This window comes from Bufo gargarizans, chromosome 7, assembly GCF_014858855.1.
Source record: "Bufo gargarizans isolate SCDJY-AF-19 chromosome 7, ASM1485885v1, whole genome shotgun sequence".
NCBI lineage: Eukaryota > Metazoa > Chordata > Amphibia > Anura > Bufonidae > Bufo > Bufo gargarizans.
In genome coordinates this window covers 39,889,121-39,905,894 of record NC_058086.1, presented here as the reverse complement: position 1 = coordinate 39,905,894, position 16,774 = coordinate 39,889,121, and the positions used below count along the sequence as shown (strand labels likewise).

The 16,774-nt window shown below is 44.3% G+C and overlaps 1 protein-coding gene across 1 annotated transcript in view; it reads right to left on the bottom strand.

The window, feature by feature from the left end:
- The window catches only part of SLC44A5 (solute carrier family 44 member 5), an 81,175-nt gene that overhangs the window by 31,876 nt on the left and 32,525 nt on the right, over positions 1-16,774 (bottom strand). Inside the window, 4 exon segments of the mRNA XM_044302287.1 lie at positions 477-589; positions 3,654-3,737; positions 11,141-11,264; positions 14,001-14,061. Coding sequence (XP_044158222.1) covers positions 477-589; positions 3,654-3,737; positions 11,141-11,264; positions 14,001-14,061 — 382 coding nt within the window.

The following is a 16,774-nucleotide window of genomic DNA, read 5'->3' as shown; positions in this document are numbered from 1 at the left end:
CCTGGATGTCTGCTGTGTGAAATAGCAGGCCCCCAGCGGTTGTGGAGCTGGAGTGCAGGTGCCGTACATATACGGCGCTGATCGTCAAGGGGTTAATGTGGTTTTCAGCCCTCCCATTGATTTCAATTGGATTGCTAAAAACCACATGAAAAGCCACGCAGAAACAAAAAATGTCAAGATAGATGTGGAATTTGTTGCAGAAACTTTCTGCAGCGTATATATGAGATTACCGGTATATAAAATCTCATCTACTTTGCCTTTACTGTAAGCACTGTGCAATTCCGTTTGCGAAAAATCCACTGTTTACGCCATGTGTCTCTGTACCCGAAGCATGCCTGCCATATAATAACTGAAATACTGCAGCATGGTACATTTTACAGAACCTTTGGATATCAGGGCTCCCATTAACACCTATGAAGCAATTTGTATAAATGACCCGCCGTAGATTCAGCACCAATACAATATATAAGACTTACCGTACCCCACAACTCCAATGACACCGAATATAAAAATCCAGAAAAGTACCCCCGCAGTGAATCTTAGAAGTATGAGGAAGAGGAGGCTGATGACCATTGCAATAAAGAGAGCTCTAGGAGGAAAGCACATGGAACAAAATAACATTTACATTTTTTTTTTACTAATTCAGAAAATTGCATGTTTGTTTAGAGTTAGGGGACCCGGCACCTGAAAGATTTCTTATCACTCACAAGTAAATTAGATTATTTGCTCTTTGCCAACTTGACATAATAAAGGCAGCAGATATGAGATCAAAAACAGCATCCAGAGAAACCTTCCTGAGCTGGAACTAATTAAATCGGGATCATATATTTTAACTCCTTATGGTCGCATTCACAAAGGGGTAAAAGTGTAACTTTTCTTAAAGGGGACATCTTTATCGACATGACCTGATCCGTCAGCCAAACATGGAGAAGTCTGTGATTTTGGACCGCCGCTGAGAACCTGCCTGGGGTTCTGCAACGTTTCAGTCTGTGAAGAAATGTTTTGCTATTTGCTAAGCCCTGTTCAATGTACTGACACCAATGCCGGCAGGATGCTGTTTGCAGAGCGCATCAGAGGATGACCTGATTCTTAGTCTGATCTGGGGTCTGATATATAATTCTTAGTCTGATCTGGGGTCTGATATAGAATTCTTAGTCTGATCTGGGGTCTGATATATAATTCTTAGTCTGATCTGGGGTCTGATATAGAATTCTTAGTCTGATCTGGGGTCCGATATAGAATTCTTAGTCTGATCTGGGGTCCGATATATAATTCTTAGTCTGATCTGGGGTCCGATATATAATTCTTAGTCTGATCTGGGGTCCGATATATAATTCTTAGTCTGATCTGGGGTCCGATATATAATTCTTAGTCTGATCTGGGGTCCGATATATAATTCTTAGTCTGATCTGGGGTCTGATAACCAATTATTAGTCTGATCTGGGGTCTGATAACCAATTCTTAGTCTGATCTGGGGTCCGATATATAATTCTTAGTCTGATCTGGGGTCTGATATATAATTCTTAGTCTGATCTGGGGTCCGATATATAATTCTTAGTCTGATCTGGGGTCCGATATATAATTCTTAGTCTGATCTGGGGTCTGATAACCAATTATTAGTCTGATCTGGGGTCTGATATAGAATTCTTAGTCTGATCTGGGGTCTGATATATAATTCTTAGTCTGATCTGGGGTCCGATATATAATTCTTAGTCTGATCTGGGGTCTGATATATAATTCTTAGTCTGATCTGGGGTCCGATATATAATTCTTAGTCTGATCTGGGGTCCGATATATAATTCTTAGTCTGATCTGGGGTCTGATAACCAATTATTAGTCTGATCTGGGGTCTGATATAGAATTCTTAGCCTGATATGGTGTCTAATAAATACTATATTTTTCGCTTTATAAGGCCTCATGCACACGACCGTATGGCTTTTTCAGTATTTTGCCGTCCGCAAATAACGGATCCGCAAAAAATACAGATGTATGTACGTTCGTGTGCATTCCATTTTTTGCGGAACGGAACAGCTGGCCCCTGATAGAACAGTACTATCCTTGTCCGTTATGCGGACAATATTAGGACATGTTCTATCTTTGAACGGAACGTAAAAACGGAAATACGGAAACGGAATGCACACGGAGTACCTTCTGTTTTTCTGCGGATCCATTGAAATGAATGGTTCTGTATACGGACCATGTACGGAACGCAAAAAACGGAAATTAAAAAAACCTTTGTGTGCATGAGGCCTAAGGCAACTTCCACATCAGCGTTTTGCATTCCTTATTTAAGATCCGGCACAGGATCTCAAAACCGGGGCAAAACTCTTCAGTTTTGCTCCTATTTATTGTCAATGGGTAAAAAAACAGAACAAACCAGATCAGGATGCATTCTGTTCCGGTTTGATCCGTTTTTTGACCGGACACAAAACCGCTGCAAGCTGCGGTTTTGTGTCTGGTCTGCGAAACTCAGCAAACCGGATCCAGCATTAAATTAATGTAAGTCAATGGTGCTGGATCCGTTCATTTCGGTGACAAAAAAAGAAACGGATCCGGCACCCATTGACTTGTTTTTCATGCCGGATACGGTTTTGTTCAGTTTCTATTTAATACAACTGGATCCAGACAAAACGGATGCACCCAGATGTATTAAATGAAATGGAACCTTTTATTCAGGTTTTGAGAACCTGTGCCGGATCTCAAAAACCTGAATAAAAAACACACCTAGGTTTTAGGAGGAGGAAAATCAGAATTATTTTTTTTTCATCAGAACCCCACTCCCAGTCTTCATCGGACCTCAAATCAGACGCCCAATATGAGACCTCAGATCAGACGAAAAGAAAATAACTAAACAGATTTACCTCTCCAAACAGCACACTGCACTCGTCGCTCCCTGGTCTTCTCCAGGCCCATGATGCACTGTGACCGGAGGTCACACAGCATCAGGTCATGGAGACCGCAATAAGTTCTGACGCTGTACGCAGTCAGGATAGTCCAGCGCAGGCCCTGAGAAGACGAGGGAGCGGTGAGTACAGCCAGCGCTACACTCACCCCTGCCAATGCCACTTTTGTGCGAGAATAAGTCCAGCTGTCACATTTAAAAAATTACCTCCCCCCCCCACACACATTTAAATAAAATGTAGGTGCTAATAACACCAGGATAGTGATTTATAAGTATTGTGTATTACTGGTTTATGCCTTTTTTATGTTTTGCAAAAAATATATATATATATATTTGATAAGGGTTCCCTGAGATATTTTCCAAAGGGTTCCCCAAGGGTTGGGAACACTGCTCTAAGCAACAGGCCATTAAATATAAAAGTCAGATTTGCAGTGGTAGAAATCTTTCATCTGGTAAATCAGTGGTGGCCTGAGGTCAAATAATTCACTTGACATCTTCTCACTTTAGATGTTCATTTGGACAGCATCTTCCCATTATAAACCCCAATTACAATGTAGTGGAAGCAGTATCATCGGTATGTGTCAATTTTTTTTGTATGACAGTTTTAGGAGGTTTAGTAGAAAGGTTTCTTATGGAAGCTGAGGTGGTGCAGAGGTAGCAGTTACACCCGGCCCTAGTGCCTGAGGGGGTCCAAACACTAGCATTATACATGATAGGTGGGGGGTTACAGTATAGCACTCATTACACTTACATTAAGATCCAGTACCAGGAACTTGCATAGTCCTCAAAGATCTTCATCCCGATGGATCTGGCATCAAGGACGGCATTTATCCCACTGGTGAGTAAAAGGGAATTAAGAAAAAAATCTTATAACAAAAATCAGTAAAAAAATTCTCCACTTGGACGCAGGTTATAGTGTAAATTAGTGCGGTGCTAAAACAGCCATGTTACATCTATGCAACAAATGTTACATGGAAGAGGATACAACTGTTATTTGAGGCAAATGTTAGAAATAACAAGAATAACAATTCTTAGGGCCCTAATCAATCCAGGACTCAGTAATATAATATAGCAGGCGTGGGATGATGGGGCAGATAGTTCCCCCCTTGTTTTATATGCTTTTATCCTGTAACCCTCATTCTGTGATTGCCTCATAGGTCCATCTGGGAGGAATATAAAGAAAGTCTATGCAGTAAGGAGAGGCAGTGCATTATATAGCAGTAGAACCTTCTGTGACAACTTCTATACACATAGCTCCATGTACTCAAATGGTAGTCACCCAAACAGGAAGTCACAATGTTTGTAGGTAAACCTCACCTACCACTATAGAATATACTAAAAGGGGTAAAGATACTTCAGAGGACTTATGGTTTAGTATTACAGTACAAATATGTGCTATACCTACATGCAGTACCACAGAGGACTACTACAAGGGGTTAACCATTGCTAAAAGAGTTCATGCAATGATTTTAAGTTAAATGTAGTGATTTATTGTGTTTAAGGGAACTCAATAGCAATGTATTGGCAAACTAATGGATAACATTTAACAGACTGTGTTTAGGTTACCAGGGTGATAGACTCGTTCTGCCCCCTGGTTAGGAGTTTTAGAGTGCTGAAGTCTGAGGAGATGCTACAAAGAAAGAGGTTTGTGCTGAGAGCTCCTGCATGGACAAAGCCCAAGTTCGGAGAACATCTGTCTCTGAGACTACAACTGCCAAGGAAGCAACTGTGCTACCAAAGAACCCCTGAAGGAAAGAGACCAGACATCTTAGAAGGTCTATAACCCACAGGACTGTGTATTGGACAGGGAGTACAACAACCACCATCACTGTTGCCTCTGCACTGCCGTACTACTGCTCATATCAAGAGAGACTTTAAATTGCAACCAACAGACCTGGTTAATGACTCCACCATACACCCGCCGGCCCCTACATCAGCTCTCCTCCTGCCTTGCACCCATCTACCCAACACCAACAAGGGCCCCATAATTCCCACCAGGCAGGTGCCCCAATATCAGGGTTTGCCCTCCTGTCACTGCACAGCCCCAGGGTAGTGTCTTTACAGAGGAAGAGGTTCTAAGTCAGCTGTCTATAATTAATGCAAATAAGTCACAGGGGCCTGATGGGATACACCCAAAGCTATTAAAAGAGCTCAGCGGTGAACTAGCAAAACCCTTAACAGATTTATTTAACCAATCACTGGTAACAGGAGTCGTCCCAGAAGATTGGAAATTAGCAAATGTTGTGCCCATTCACAAGAAAGGTAGTATGGAGGAATCGGGCAACTATAGGCCAGTAAGCCTGACATCAATAGTGGGGAAATTAATGGAAACCATACTTAAGGAGAGGATTGTGAAACATCTAAAATCCCATGGATTGAAAGATAAAAAACAGCATGGGTTTACTTCAGGGAGATCATGTCAAACTAATCTTATTGATTTTTTTTGATTGGGTGACTAAAATAATAGATGGTCGAGGTGCAGTAGACATCACTTATCTGGACCTTAGTAAGGCTTTTGATACTGTCCCACATAGAAGGCTTATCAATAAATTGCAGTCTTTGGGCTTGGACTCCCATATTGTTGAATGGATTAGGCAGTGGCTGAGGGACAGACAACAGAGGGTTGTAGTCAATGGAGTATATTCAGACCAAGGTCTTGTTACCAGTGGGGTACCTCAGGGATCTGTTCTGGGACCCATATTGTTTAATATCTTATCAGCGGAATTGCAGAATGCCTCGATGGTAAGGTGCGTCTTTTTGCTGATGACACAAAGATTTGTATGGGTTGATGTTCCTGGAGGGATACACCAAATGGAAAAGGATTTAGGAAAACTAGAGGAATGGTCAAAAATCTGGCAACTAAAATTTAATGTTGATAAGTGCAAGATAATGCACCTGGGGCGTAAAAACCCAAGAGCAGAATATAAAATCAGTGATACAGTCCTAACCTCAGTATCTGAGGAAAGGGGTTTAAGGGTCATTATTTCAGAAGACTTAAAGGTAGGCAGACAATGTCATAGAGCAGCAGGAGATGCTAGCAGAGTGCTGGGGTGTATAGGGAGAGGCATTACCAGTAGACAGAGGGAGGTGCTCATGCCGCTCTACAGAGCACTAGTGAGACCTCATCTGGAGTATTGTGCTCAGTACTGGAGACCATATCTCCAGAAGGATATTGATACTTTGGAGAGAGTTCAGAGAAGAGCTACTAAACTGGTACATGGATTGCAGGATAAATCTTACCAGGAAAGATTAAAGGACCTTAACATGTATAGCTTGGAAGAAAGACGAGACAGAGGGGATATGATAGAAACTGCTAAATACATAAAGGGAATCAACAAGGTAAAAGAGGAGAGAAGATTTAAAAGAAGAAAAACTGCTACAAGAGGACATAGTTTTAAATTAGAGGGGCAAAGGTTTAAAAGTAATATCAGGAAGTATTACTTTACTGAGAGAGTAGTGGATGCATGGAATAGCCTTCCTGCAGAAGTGGCAGCTGCAAATACAGTGAAGGAGTTTAAGCATGCATGGGATAGGCATAAGGCTATCCTTCATATAAGATAGGGCCAGGGGCTATCCATAGTATTCAGTATATTGGGCAGACTAGATGGGCCAAATGGTTCTTATCTGCCGACACATTCTATGTAGTGATTGCCACCGCGAACTCTAAGTGCAACTACCCCTATACTAGCCACTAGCACTACTCCCATCCTCCGCTTCCCTTTCCCAGTTCGCTGCATATACGTTCAGTTCAGCCTCTCAACACAACTTAGGCTCAGGCTACAACCCATTGGCATCCATTGTTTTGAATTGTCCTGCCCATTATATTGCACAGTGGCACACCTTGGCATGCATGGAATTTGGACAAAGTTTTGGCTATGACATCATGCTAGCAATGCAAACCCTGGGTGTCAAGGAGACATGGCTACCTTCAAAGTGGCATGTTAGATGATAAGACTATACGTTATACTGTGCCAATCTGGACCCAGTTATCTCAGGGGAAATGAAGACACCATGTAAGAGGACAGCAGGGAGAAGTTAGGGCCCTAACAGAGACCGAACGTGAAGCAATTTTGCTTTGAAGCCCATTAACTTCAAACTTTGGCTCTGATCTCTGATACATGCTAAAAGCTGAAAAGTCCATCATTGATTAGGGCCCCTTGTGTCAAATATACTTGTCATACACTTAAGTAGTAGTCATTTTATAGGCAGAGGTGGTATTCAGCCTATAAAGTGTCTGTCCACCCTGTTTGGGAATGACAGTCACACCCCAAATTCCAACATGCTCGCTGCCATCAAAATGGCCTGGAAAATAAAAAGTATTAAATTAGGTCATGCATGAAAGCAGCAGAGGCGTTACCCCCTGCAGCATTAGATGTGTCTCCTCGGGGGAGGTCATCACATCATGGTCTTTAGTAAAGGGTTAAAAAATCAGATGGCGCGTCATATTCACTTGTTCAGTGCTGGCTTCCATGCATCGTATATGTATTCAGCTTTAGAACATAGCAATATCTGTTCAGGGCCTGGAATGGCATCAGGAGGAAGCTTTCACCCTGCAGAACATACAGGCCAGAGCGATAATATGACTGGAGCGGAAAGATGCAGGTAAGGTGCTGGTCTTATGGCCTGCTCCAAATGCCTTCAACCCTGCACCCAATAGACCGGAAAATCTGATAACCTGGCATTCGACATGGGCAGTGCTTTTAAATGCCAAAGGTTGAAGGCCTATAGGCCCCGGCAGTGTCAGTGTAGCCCTGCTTTCTGTGGATGAGAGCCTGTCTATAAAGGTGACTTGAGGAAATGCCCAGCTATTACTTATGATGCCCTGTGAAGAAGCAGAACAAAGCTACACTCTGTCCCTCAGATACTGGCTGGGTTTGCAGGGGCGTAGCTATAGGGGGTGCAGAGGTAGCAGGAGCCTTAGGGGGCCGAAAGATCCTTCTGCCACATAAGAAGACACCGGTATTATAAAAAGTGCTCCAAGTTACACCTCTGGTTGGAGGAAAGGGGTTAGGTTAAGAATTTGGCATGGTGCCCCCCTTTCCCCCTTTAATTTTTGCCTCAGACAGCACAAAGGGTTTGTATGTCCCTGCTCCTGGCCACAAAGCTCTGAGGGAAGGGGGGGCCCAAGCTGAACTCTTGCTCCAGGGCCTATGAGCCTTTAGCTATGCTATGCCCCTGAGTGAAGGACCCCTTTAATGGCAGGTGTCGTACAGAATGTTCACATTATATAGACAGAAATAAAGCCCATCTCTCACACGGGTAACCCTTTTCAGTAGGATCCAGGGTCGGACTGGGATTCCTTGGGCCCACCAAAGGAATTTTCTTGAGGTCCAACCCCTATATCATCAATAAAGTCTAAGAGATTTTTATTCAGAGAAATAGACCCTAGTGACAATTTATTGTCTCCAAAGGCAGCTCCAAATGTTTTCTTCTCTTGGACCTTTGGGGTCCACTTTGGGGAGCCTGGCCCACCGGAGGATCCGCCAACACTGTAGGGATCTCATTCCCCCTATAGTCTTAATTATTACTGCATTCTTTTCTACCAAGAATGAACTGTCTTTACAGCCCAACCTGGCTCCTTCGGCCTTATTCTCATGAATCTTAGGTGTCAGTATTGCTTTGTTCTTGCTGAGCACGTACAAGCCATACACAAAACATTAGGAATGGTGATTTGTAACCTTGTGGTTCCATGTTGAATGGTAGTTACATGGCTATAAAACAAAATGAAAGCTGTTATGAGGATGAAATAAACCGTAATTAAATGTCCGACAGATCCTGCAAATTACACAGCAGAGGAAGAAAATCATTAATACAGTGCAGAACTCCATTACAATAAAGTACTATTATAGTGACTGATGCGCTGTAAATAACTCCTTTGTAATACAGTACTATTATAGCGACTGGTCGGCTGTGCAGGACTCCACTATAACCCAGTGCTACTTTAGTGAATAGTGCGCGGTGGAGGACTTCATTGTAATACAGTACTATAGTGACCATTGCGCTGTGCAGGACTCCATTGTAATACAGTGACTGGTGCATTGTGTAGAACTCAGAATATTCATCACAGAGATTCCTATTACCACGTGCAGGACTCCAATATTCTAAACAACCATCATATTCTGGAGGCTATTATCCTGTGCGCAGAGCTCCATTCTGGAGGCTATTATCCTGTGTGCAGAGCTCCATTCTGGAGGCTACTATCCTGTGTGCAGAGCTCCATTCTGGAGGCTACTATCCTGTGTGCAGAGCTCTATTCTGGAGGCTACTATCCTGTGCACAGAGCTCCATTCTGGAGGCTACTATCCTGTGCACAGAGCTCCATTCTGGAGGCTACTATCCTGTGCGCAGAGCTCCATTCTGGAGGCTACTATCCTGTGGGCAGAGCTCCATTCTGGAGGCTATTATCCTGTGCGCAGAGCTCCATTCTGGAGGCTACTATCCTGTGTGCAGAGCTCCATTCTGGAGGCTACTATCCTGTGGGCAGAGCTCCATTCTGGAGGCTACTATCCTGTGCGCAGAGCTGCATTCTGGAGGCTACTATCCTGTGCGCAGAGCTCCATTCTGGAGGCTACTATCCTGTGCGCAGAGCTCCATTCTGGAGGCTACTATCCTGTGCGCAGAGCTCCATTCTGGAGGCTACTATCCTGTGCGCAGAGCTCCATTCTGGAGGCTACTATCCTGTGCGCAGAGCTCCATTCTGGAGGCTACTATCCTGTGCGCAGAGCTCCATTCTGGAGGCTACTATCCTGTGCGCAGAGCTCCATTCTGGAGGCTACTATCCTGTGCGCAGAGCTCCATTCTGGAGGCAACTATCCTGTGCGCAGAGCTCCATTCTGGAGGCTACTATCCTGTGCGCAGAGCTCCATTCTGGAGGCTACTATCCTGTGCGCAGAGCTCCATTCTGGAGGCTGCTATCCTGTGCACAGAACTCCATTCTGGAGGCTACTATCCTGTGCACAGAACTCCGCTCTGGAGGCTACTATCCTGTGCGCAGAGCTCCATTCTGGGGGCAACTATCCTGTGCGCAGAGCTCCATTCTGGGGGAAACTATCCTGTGTGCAGAGCTCCATTCTGGGGGCAACTATCCTGTGTGCAGAGCTCCATTCTGGGGGCAACTATCCTGTGCGCAGAGCTCCATTCTGGAGGCTACTATCCTGTGCACAGAACTCCATTCTGGAGGCAACTATCCTGTGCGCAGAGCTCCATTCTGGAGGCTACTATCCTGTGCGCAGAGCTCCATTCTGGGGGCAACTATCCTGTGCGCAGAGCTCCATTCTGGAGGCTACTATCCTGTGTGCAGAGCTCCATTCTGGGGGCATCTATCCTGTGCGCAGAGCTCCATTCTGGAGGCTACTATCCTGTGCGCAGAGCTCCATTCTGGGGGCAACTATCCTGTGTGCAGAGCTCCATTCTGGGGGCAACTATCCTGTGTGCAGAGCTCCATTCTGGGGGCAACTATCCTGTGTGCAGAGCTCCATTCTGGGGGCAACTATCCTGTGTGCAGAGCTCCATTCTGGGGGCAACTATCCTGTGTGCAGAGCTCCATTCTGGAGGCTACTATCCTGTGCGCAGAGTTCCATTCTGGAGGCTATTATCCTGTGCGCAGAGCTCCATTCTGGAGGCTACTATCCTGTGTGCAGAGCTCCATTCTGGAGACTACTATCCTGTGCACAGAGCTCCATTCTGGAGGCTACTATCCTGTGTGCAGAGCTCCATTCTGGAGACTACTATCCTGTGCACAGAGCTCCATTCTGGAGGCTACTATCCTGTGTGCAGAGCTCCATTCTGGCGGTTAGTATACTATGTGCAGGGCTCCATTTTGCAGGGCATTATACTGTGTGCAGAGCTCCATCGCCATGGAGGCTATTACAGACTCTCTGGAGCATCGTCTATTGTTCTGAGCTCTAGGTGTTAGGTGTATCACTGTTGTAAGGTGTCTCCTAGCTCTAGAACCCTAAATATTAGTCCTTCCAAAAGTGCCATTGTTCTATACAGTAGACTGAAGCTGCACCACCAGATGAAGTTCTGACATGGGGCACTGAACTACTTATATCCTGACAACTTAGCATTACAAATGTATCTTTGTTCCTTGCCCCAAAAAGAAGGAGTCTTAAAGCATATATTGCACCTAACAATAAAGGGGCACATATAGCAGATTCAGCCCAAAGGTTGCATGGGTCCTAAGAATACGCGAGAACGCATTCTCTTCAGTCAACAGGAATTAAGTACAATCCTTACTTAGCTGCTTCTCTCAGATCAGTTACGTTCCTCATGTGGCCACTTCCATCTTTAAACAGCGTCTTATTAGCAACAGACAGAATGCCATTCCTGGTGGAGAAATCTGGGAAGCACCTCTGCAGGACTGTGGAGGGGAAGAACAGGGTGAGCAAAGAACACACATGTATATTCTTTAAAAGACTTAACTGATGTGACGCATGGAGGACACGTCCCCGCTGCAGCTAGTCATTGACTGCAGAAGCAATGACCCTTGTCAAACCAGATGTGGGCACATAGGCCCTGAGCACAACAGTAGCAGTGGGGGATAGATGGAGCTAGAACCCTGCGGGGGAAGGGAGGGGGCAGGCAGTAAAGCCCCCAAACATGGATAACCCCTTTGAAGGGGTAGTCAAGAGTTTAAAAAAATATTTGAAAATGCCACTCCGCTCCTGCCTGCCGAGCTTTATTTTCATGAACTCAGCAGCAACTTGCCCATATACCACAGGTGACCTCTGCTGAAAATCATTGGCTTTAACAGTCTCATGCTGTATACTGCTGAGGCCAGTAATTGGCTGCAGTGCTCATGTCTCATATACAGTCAGGTCCATAAATATTGGGACATCAACACAATTCTAACATTTTTGGCTCTATACACCACCACAATGGATTTGAAATGAAACGAACAAGATGTGCTTTACCTGCAGACTGTCAGCTTTGATTTGAGGGTATTTACATCCAAATCAGGTGAACGGTCCAGGAATTACATCAGTTTGCAAATGTGCCTCACACTTGTTAAGGGACCAAAAGTAATGGGACATAATAATCATAAATCAAACTTTCACTTTTTAATACTTGGTTGCAAATCCTTCACCAGATGCTGGGTTCCATCCCTGGTGATGCTCTGCCAGGCCTCTACTGCAACTGTCTTCAGTTCCTGCTTGTTCTTGGGGCATTTTCCATTCAGTTTTGTCTTCAGCAAGTGAAATGCCGCTCAATCGGATTCAGGTCCGGTGATTGACTCGACCATTGCATAACATTCCACTTCTTTCCCTTATAAAACTCTTTGGTTGCTTTTGCAGTATGCTTTGGGTCATTGTCCATCTGCACTGTGAGGCGCCGTCCAATGAGTTCTGAAGCATTTGGCTGAATAGGAGCAGATAATATTGCCCGAAACACTTCAGAATTCATCCTGCTGCTTTTGTCAGCAGTCACATCATCAATAAATACAAGAGAACCAGTTCCATTGGCAGCCATACATGCCCACGCATGACACTACCACCACCATGCTTCACTGATGAGGTGGTATGCTTAGGATCATGAGCAGTTCCTTTCCTTCTCCATACTCTTCTCTTCCCATCACTCTGGTACAAGTTGATCTTGGTCTCATCTGTCCATAGGATGTTGTTCCAGAACTGTGAAGGCTTTTTTAGATGTCGTTTGGCAAACTCTAATCTGGCCTTCCTGTTTTTGAGGCTCACCAATGGTTTCCATCTTGTGGTGAACCCTCTGTATTCACTCTGGTGAAGTCTTCTCTTGATTGTTGACTTTGACACACATACACCTACCTCCTGGAGAGGGTTCTTGATCCGGTCAACTGTTGTGAAGGGTGTTTTCTTCACCAGGGAAAGAATTCTTCAGTCATCCACCACAGTTGTTTTCCGTGGTCTTCCGGGTCTTTTGGTGTTGCTGAGCTCACCGATGCGTTCCTTCTTTTTAAGAATGTTCCAAACAGTTGTTTTGGCCAGGCCTAATGTTTTTGCTATCTCTCTGATGGGTTTGTTGTGTTTTTCAGCCTGATGATGGCTTCACTGATAGTGACAGCTCTTTGGATCTCATCTTGAGAGTTGACAGCAACAGATTCCAGATGCAAATAGCAGACTGGAAATGACCTCTGGACCTTTTATCTGCTCATTGTAATTGGGATAATGAGGGAATAACACACACCCGGCCATGGAACAGCCGAGAAGCCAATTGTCCCATTACTTTTGGTCCCTTAACGAGTGGGAGGCACAGATGCAAACTGCTGTAATTCCTGCACCGTTCACCTGATTTGGATGTAAATACCTCAAAGTAAAGCTGACAGTCTGCAGGTAAAGCACATCTTGTTTGTTTCATTTCAAATCCATTGTGGTGGTGTATAGAGCCAGAAATGTTACAATTGTGTCCATGTCCCAATATTTATGGACCCGACTGTATGTCATGGCTGCAGTGGTGGAGAGGGTCACAGTGACAACATGTGGAGCAGAGGGGTTCAGAATGGTGAATATATTGGGGGGGGGGGGGTTCTTGCCCATTTAACTATACCAAACACAAAATTCTGTAACACTGCCCCATAACAGCAAAACTATGAACCTGACCATGTGCAGAATGACTCTACACAATTCTTTCACCAGCACATGGCATTCATCATGTAGAGAAAGGTAATACAAGGCACTTTCTAATGGATTGTGATTCTCCATATTGCCTCATTTGCTGGCTTGATTCACGGTTTTCATCACATTATACACTGCTTGTATCCAGGGGTCAGGGCCCGCGCTGCTGCGCATTTGAGCCTATATCTGCTCCCATGGTTCCAGCCACCAGAGAGGCCAGTGCTTTTTCCTATAGTGTACAAACACAACCACTGCTGCTGGATTTCAGGGTGGTCGTAACCGCTTAAAATGAGCAGTGTATAATGTGATGGAAAAATGAATCAAGTCAGCAAAGGAGTCAACATGGACAATCACAATACATTAGTAAGTGCCTTGTATTACCTTTCTCTACATGATAAATGCCACTTGATGAAGTGAGACAACCCCTTTAAAGGCTATGTACACCTCTGGGAGCAATTTTTTTTTAAATGTAGGGTCACTTATTTATTGTCAACTGGAATAAAACTTACACGGCCTGCTGGGAGTGATCATAGCTGGGCAGTCTTCATCCCGTAGAACTTCTGTAATAGACTGAGATAATCACAGATCAGGTAAAACATCTTCATGATTGGAACTCACATATGTCTAGGAAACTTCTCTTGGTTTGTAGCAACATGAGACTGTAGAATGTGCATTACCCGAGCCCCACCGAGGGTAACCATCCCATTAGTTAGTGCAGCCCGCTGTGTATGGTTACTAGAACATTTAGGCTACTTTCACATTTTCCGATATTGAGATCCGTCATAGGGTCTCAATACCAGAAAAAAACGCTTCCGTTTTGTTCCCATTCATTGTCAATGGGGACAAAACGTAACAGCTGCGGTTTTCTTTCCATTTTAGGATGCGGAGCAAAACGGATCCGTCATGACCCACAATGCAAGTCAATGGGGATAGATAAGTTCTCTCTGACAATAGAAAACGGATCCGTCCCCCATTGACTTTCAATCGTCTTGGCTATGTTAAAGATAATACAACCGGATCCGTTCATAACGGACGCAGATGGTTGTATTATCAGTAACGGAAGCGTTTTTGCTGAACCCTGCCGGATCCAGCAAAAACGCTAGTGTGAAAGTAGCCTTAGGCTACATGCACACGAAAGTATGTGTTTTGCGGTCCGCAGATGACGTCCGTATTGTTTTTTTTGCGGATCCATTGTAATAATGCTTATCCTCGTCCGCCAAACGGACAAGAATAGGACATGCTCTAATTTTTTTGCAGAGCTACAGTGCAGGATAAATCCAGGGTTCAGTGTTAGAGAGTAAAATTCAGTGTAAGACTATTAGGGAGTATAGCTTGGTGCAGGAACATTATAACAAAGTATAGGACTATAAAAGAATGCAGAGTAGGACTATTTGAGTGGACAGCAGTGCAGGATTATTACAGCATGGTGTGGGGTCAGTAGGGAGTAGAGTGCAGTGCAGGATCATTAGTGTAGAGTTGGGTCAGTAGTGAGTACAGCATTATTACAGTGTAGTGTTGGGTCAGTAGATAGTACAGCATTATTACAGTGTAGTGTTGGGTCAGTAGTAAGTACAGCACAGTGTAGGATTATTACAGTGTAGTGTTGGGTCAGTAGTCAGTACAGCGTTATTACAGTGTAGTGTTGGGTCAGTAGTGAGTACAGCATTATTACAGTATAGTGTTGGGTCAGTAGATAGCACAGCATTATTACAGTGTAGTGTCGGGTCAGTAGTGAGTAGAGCACAGTGCAGGATTATTACAGTGTAGTGTTGGGTCAGTAGTGAGTACAGCGTTATTACAGTATAGTGTGGGGTCAGTAGTGAGTAGAGCACAGTGCAGGATTATTACAGTGTAGTGTTGGGTCAGTAGTGAGTACAGCGTTATTACAGTGTAGTGTTGGGTCAGTAGTGAGTACAGCATTATTACAGTATAGTGATGGGTCAGTAGATAGTACAGCATTATTACAGTATAGTGTGGGGTCAGTAGGGAGTAGAGTGCAGGATTATTACAGTGTAGTGTTGGGTCAGTAGTGAGTACAGCATTACAGTATAGTGTGGGGTCAGTAGTGAGTACAGCGTTATTACAGTGTAGTGTTGGGTCAGTAGGGAGTACAGGATTATTACAGTGTAGTGTTGGAACAGTAGGGAGTACAGGATTATTACAGTGTAGTGTTGGGTCAGTAGTGAGTACAGCATTACAGTATAGTGTGGGGTCAGTAGTGAGTACAGCATTATTACAGTATAGTGTTGGGTCAGTAGTGAGTACAGCATTATTACAGTATAGTGATGGGTCAGTAGATAGTACAGCATTATTACAGTATAGTGTGGGGTCAGTAGGGAGTAGAGTGCAGGATTATTACAGTGTAGTGTTGGGTCAGTAGTGAGTACAGCATTACAGTATAGTGTGGGGTCAGTAGTGAGTGCAGGATTATTACAGTGTAGTGTTGGGTCAGTAGTGAGTACAGCATTACAGTATAGTGATGGGTCAGTAGTGAGTACAGCATTACATTATAGTGTGGGGTCAGTAGGGAGTAGAGCACAGTGCAGGATTATTACAGTGTAGTGTTGGGTCAGTAGTGAGTACAGGATTATTACAGTATAGTGATGGGTCAGTAGATAGTACAGCATTATTACAGTATAGTGTGGGGTCAGTAGGGAGTAGAGCACAGTGCAGGATTATTACAGTGTAGTGTGGGGTCAGTAGTGAGTACAGCGTTATTACAGTGTAGTGTTGGGTCAGTAGTGAGTACAGGATTATTACAGTGTAGTGTTGGGTCAGTAGTGAGTACAGCATTATTACAGTGTAGTGTTGGGTCAGTAGTGAGTACAGCATTATTACAGTGTAGTGTGGGGTCAGTAGTGAGTAGAGCACAGTGCAGGATTATTACAGTATCGTGTGGGGTCAGTAGTGAGTAGAGCACAGTGCAGGATTATTACAGTGTAGTGTTGGGTCAGTAGTGAGTACAGCGTTATTACAGTATAGTGTGGGGTCAGTAGGGAGTAGAGCACAGTGCAGGATTATTACAGTATAGTGTGGGGTCAGTGGGGAGTAGAGCACAGTGCAGGATTATTACAGTGTAGTGTCGGGTCAGTAGTGAGTACAGAGTTATTACAGTGTAGTGTTGGGTCAGTAGTGAGTACAGCGTTATTACAGTATAGTGTGGGGTCAGTAGTGAGCAGAGCACAGTGCAGGATTATTACAGTGTAGTGTTGGGTCAGTAGTGAGTACAGCATTATTACAGTGTAGTGTGGGGTCAGTAGGGAGTAGAGCACAGTGCAGGATT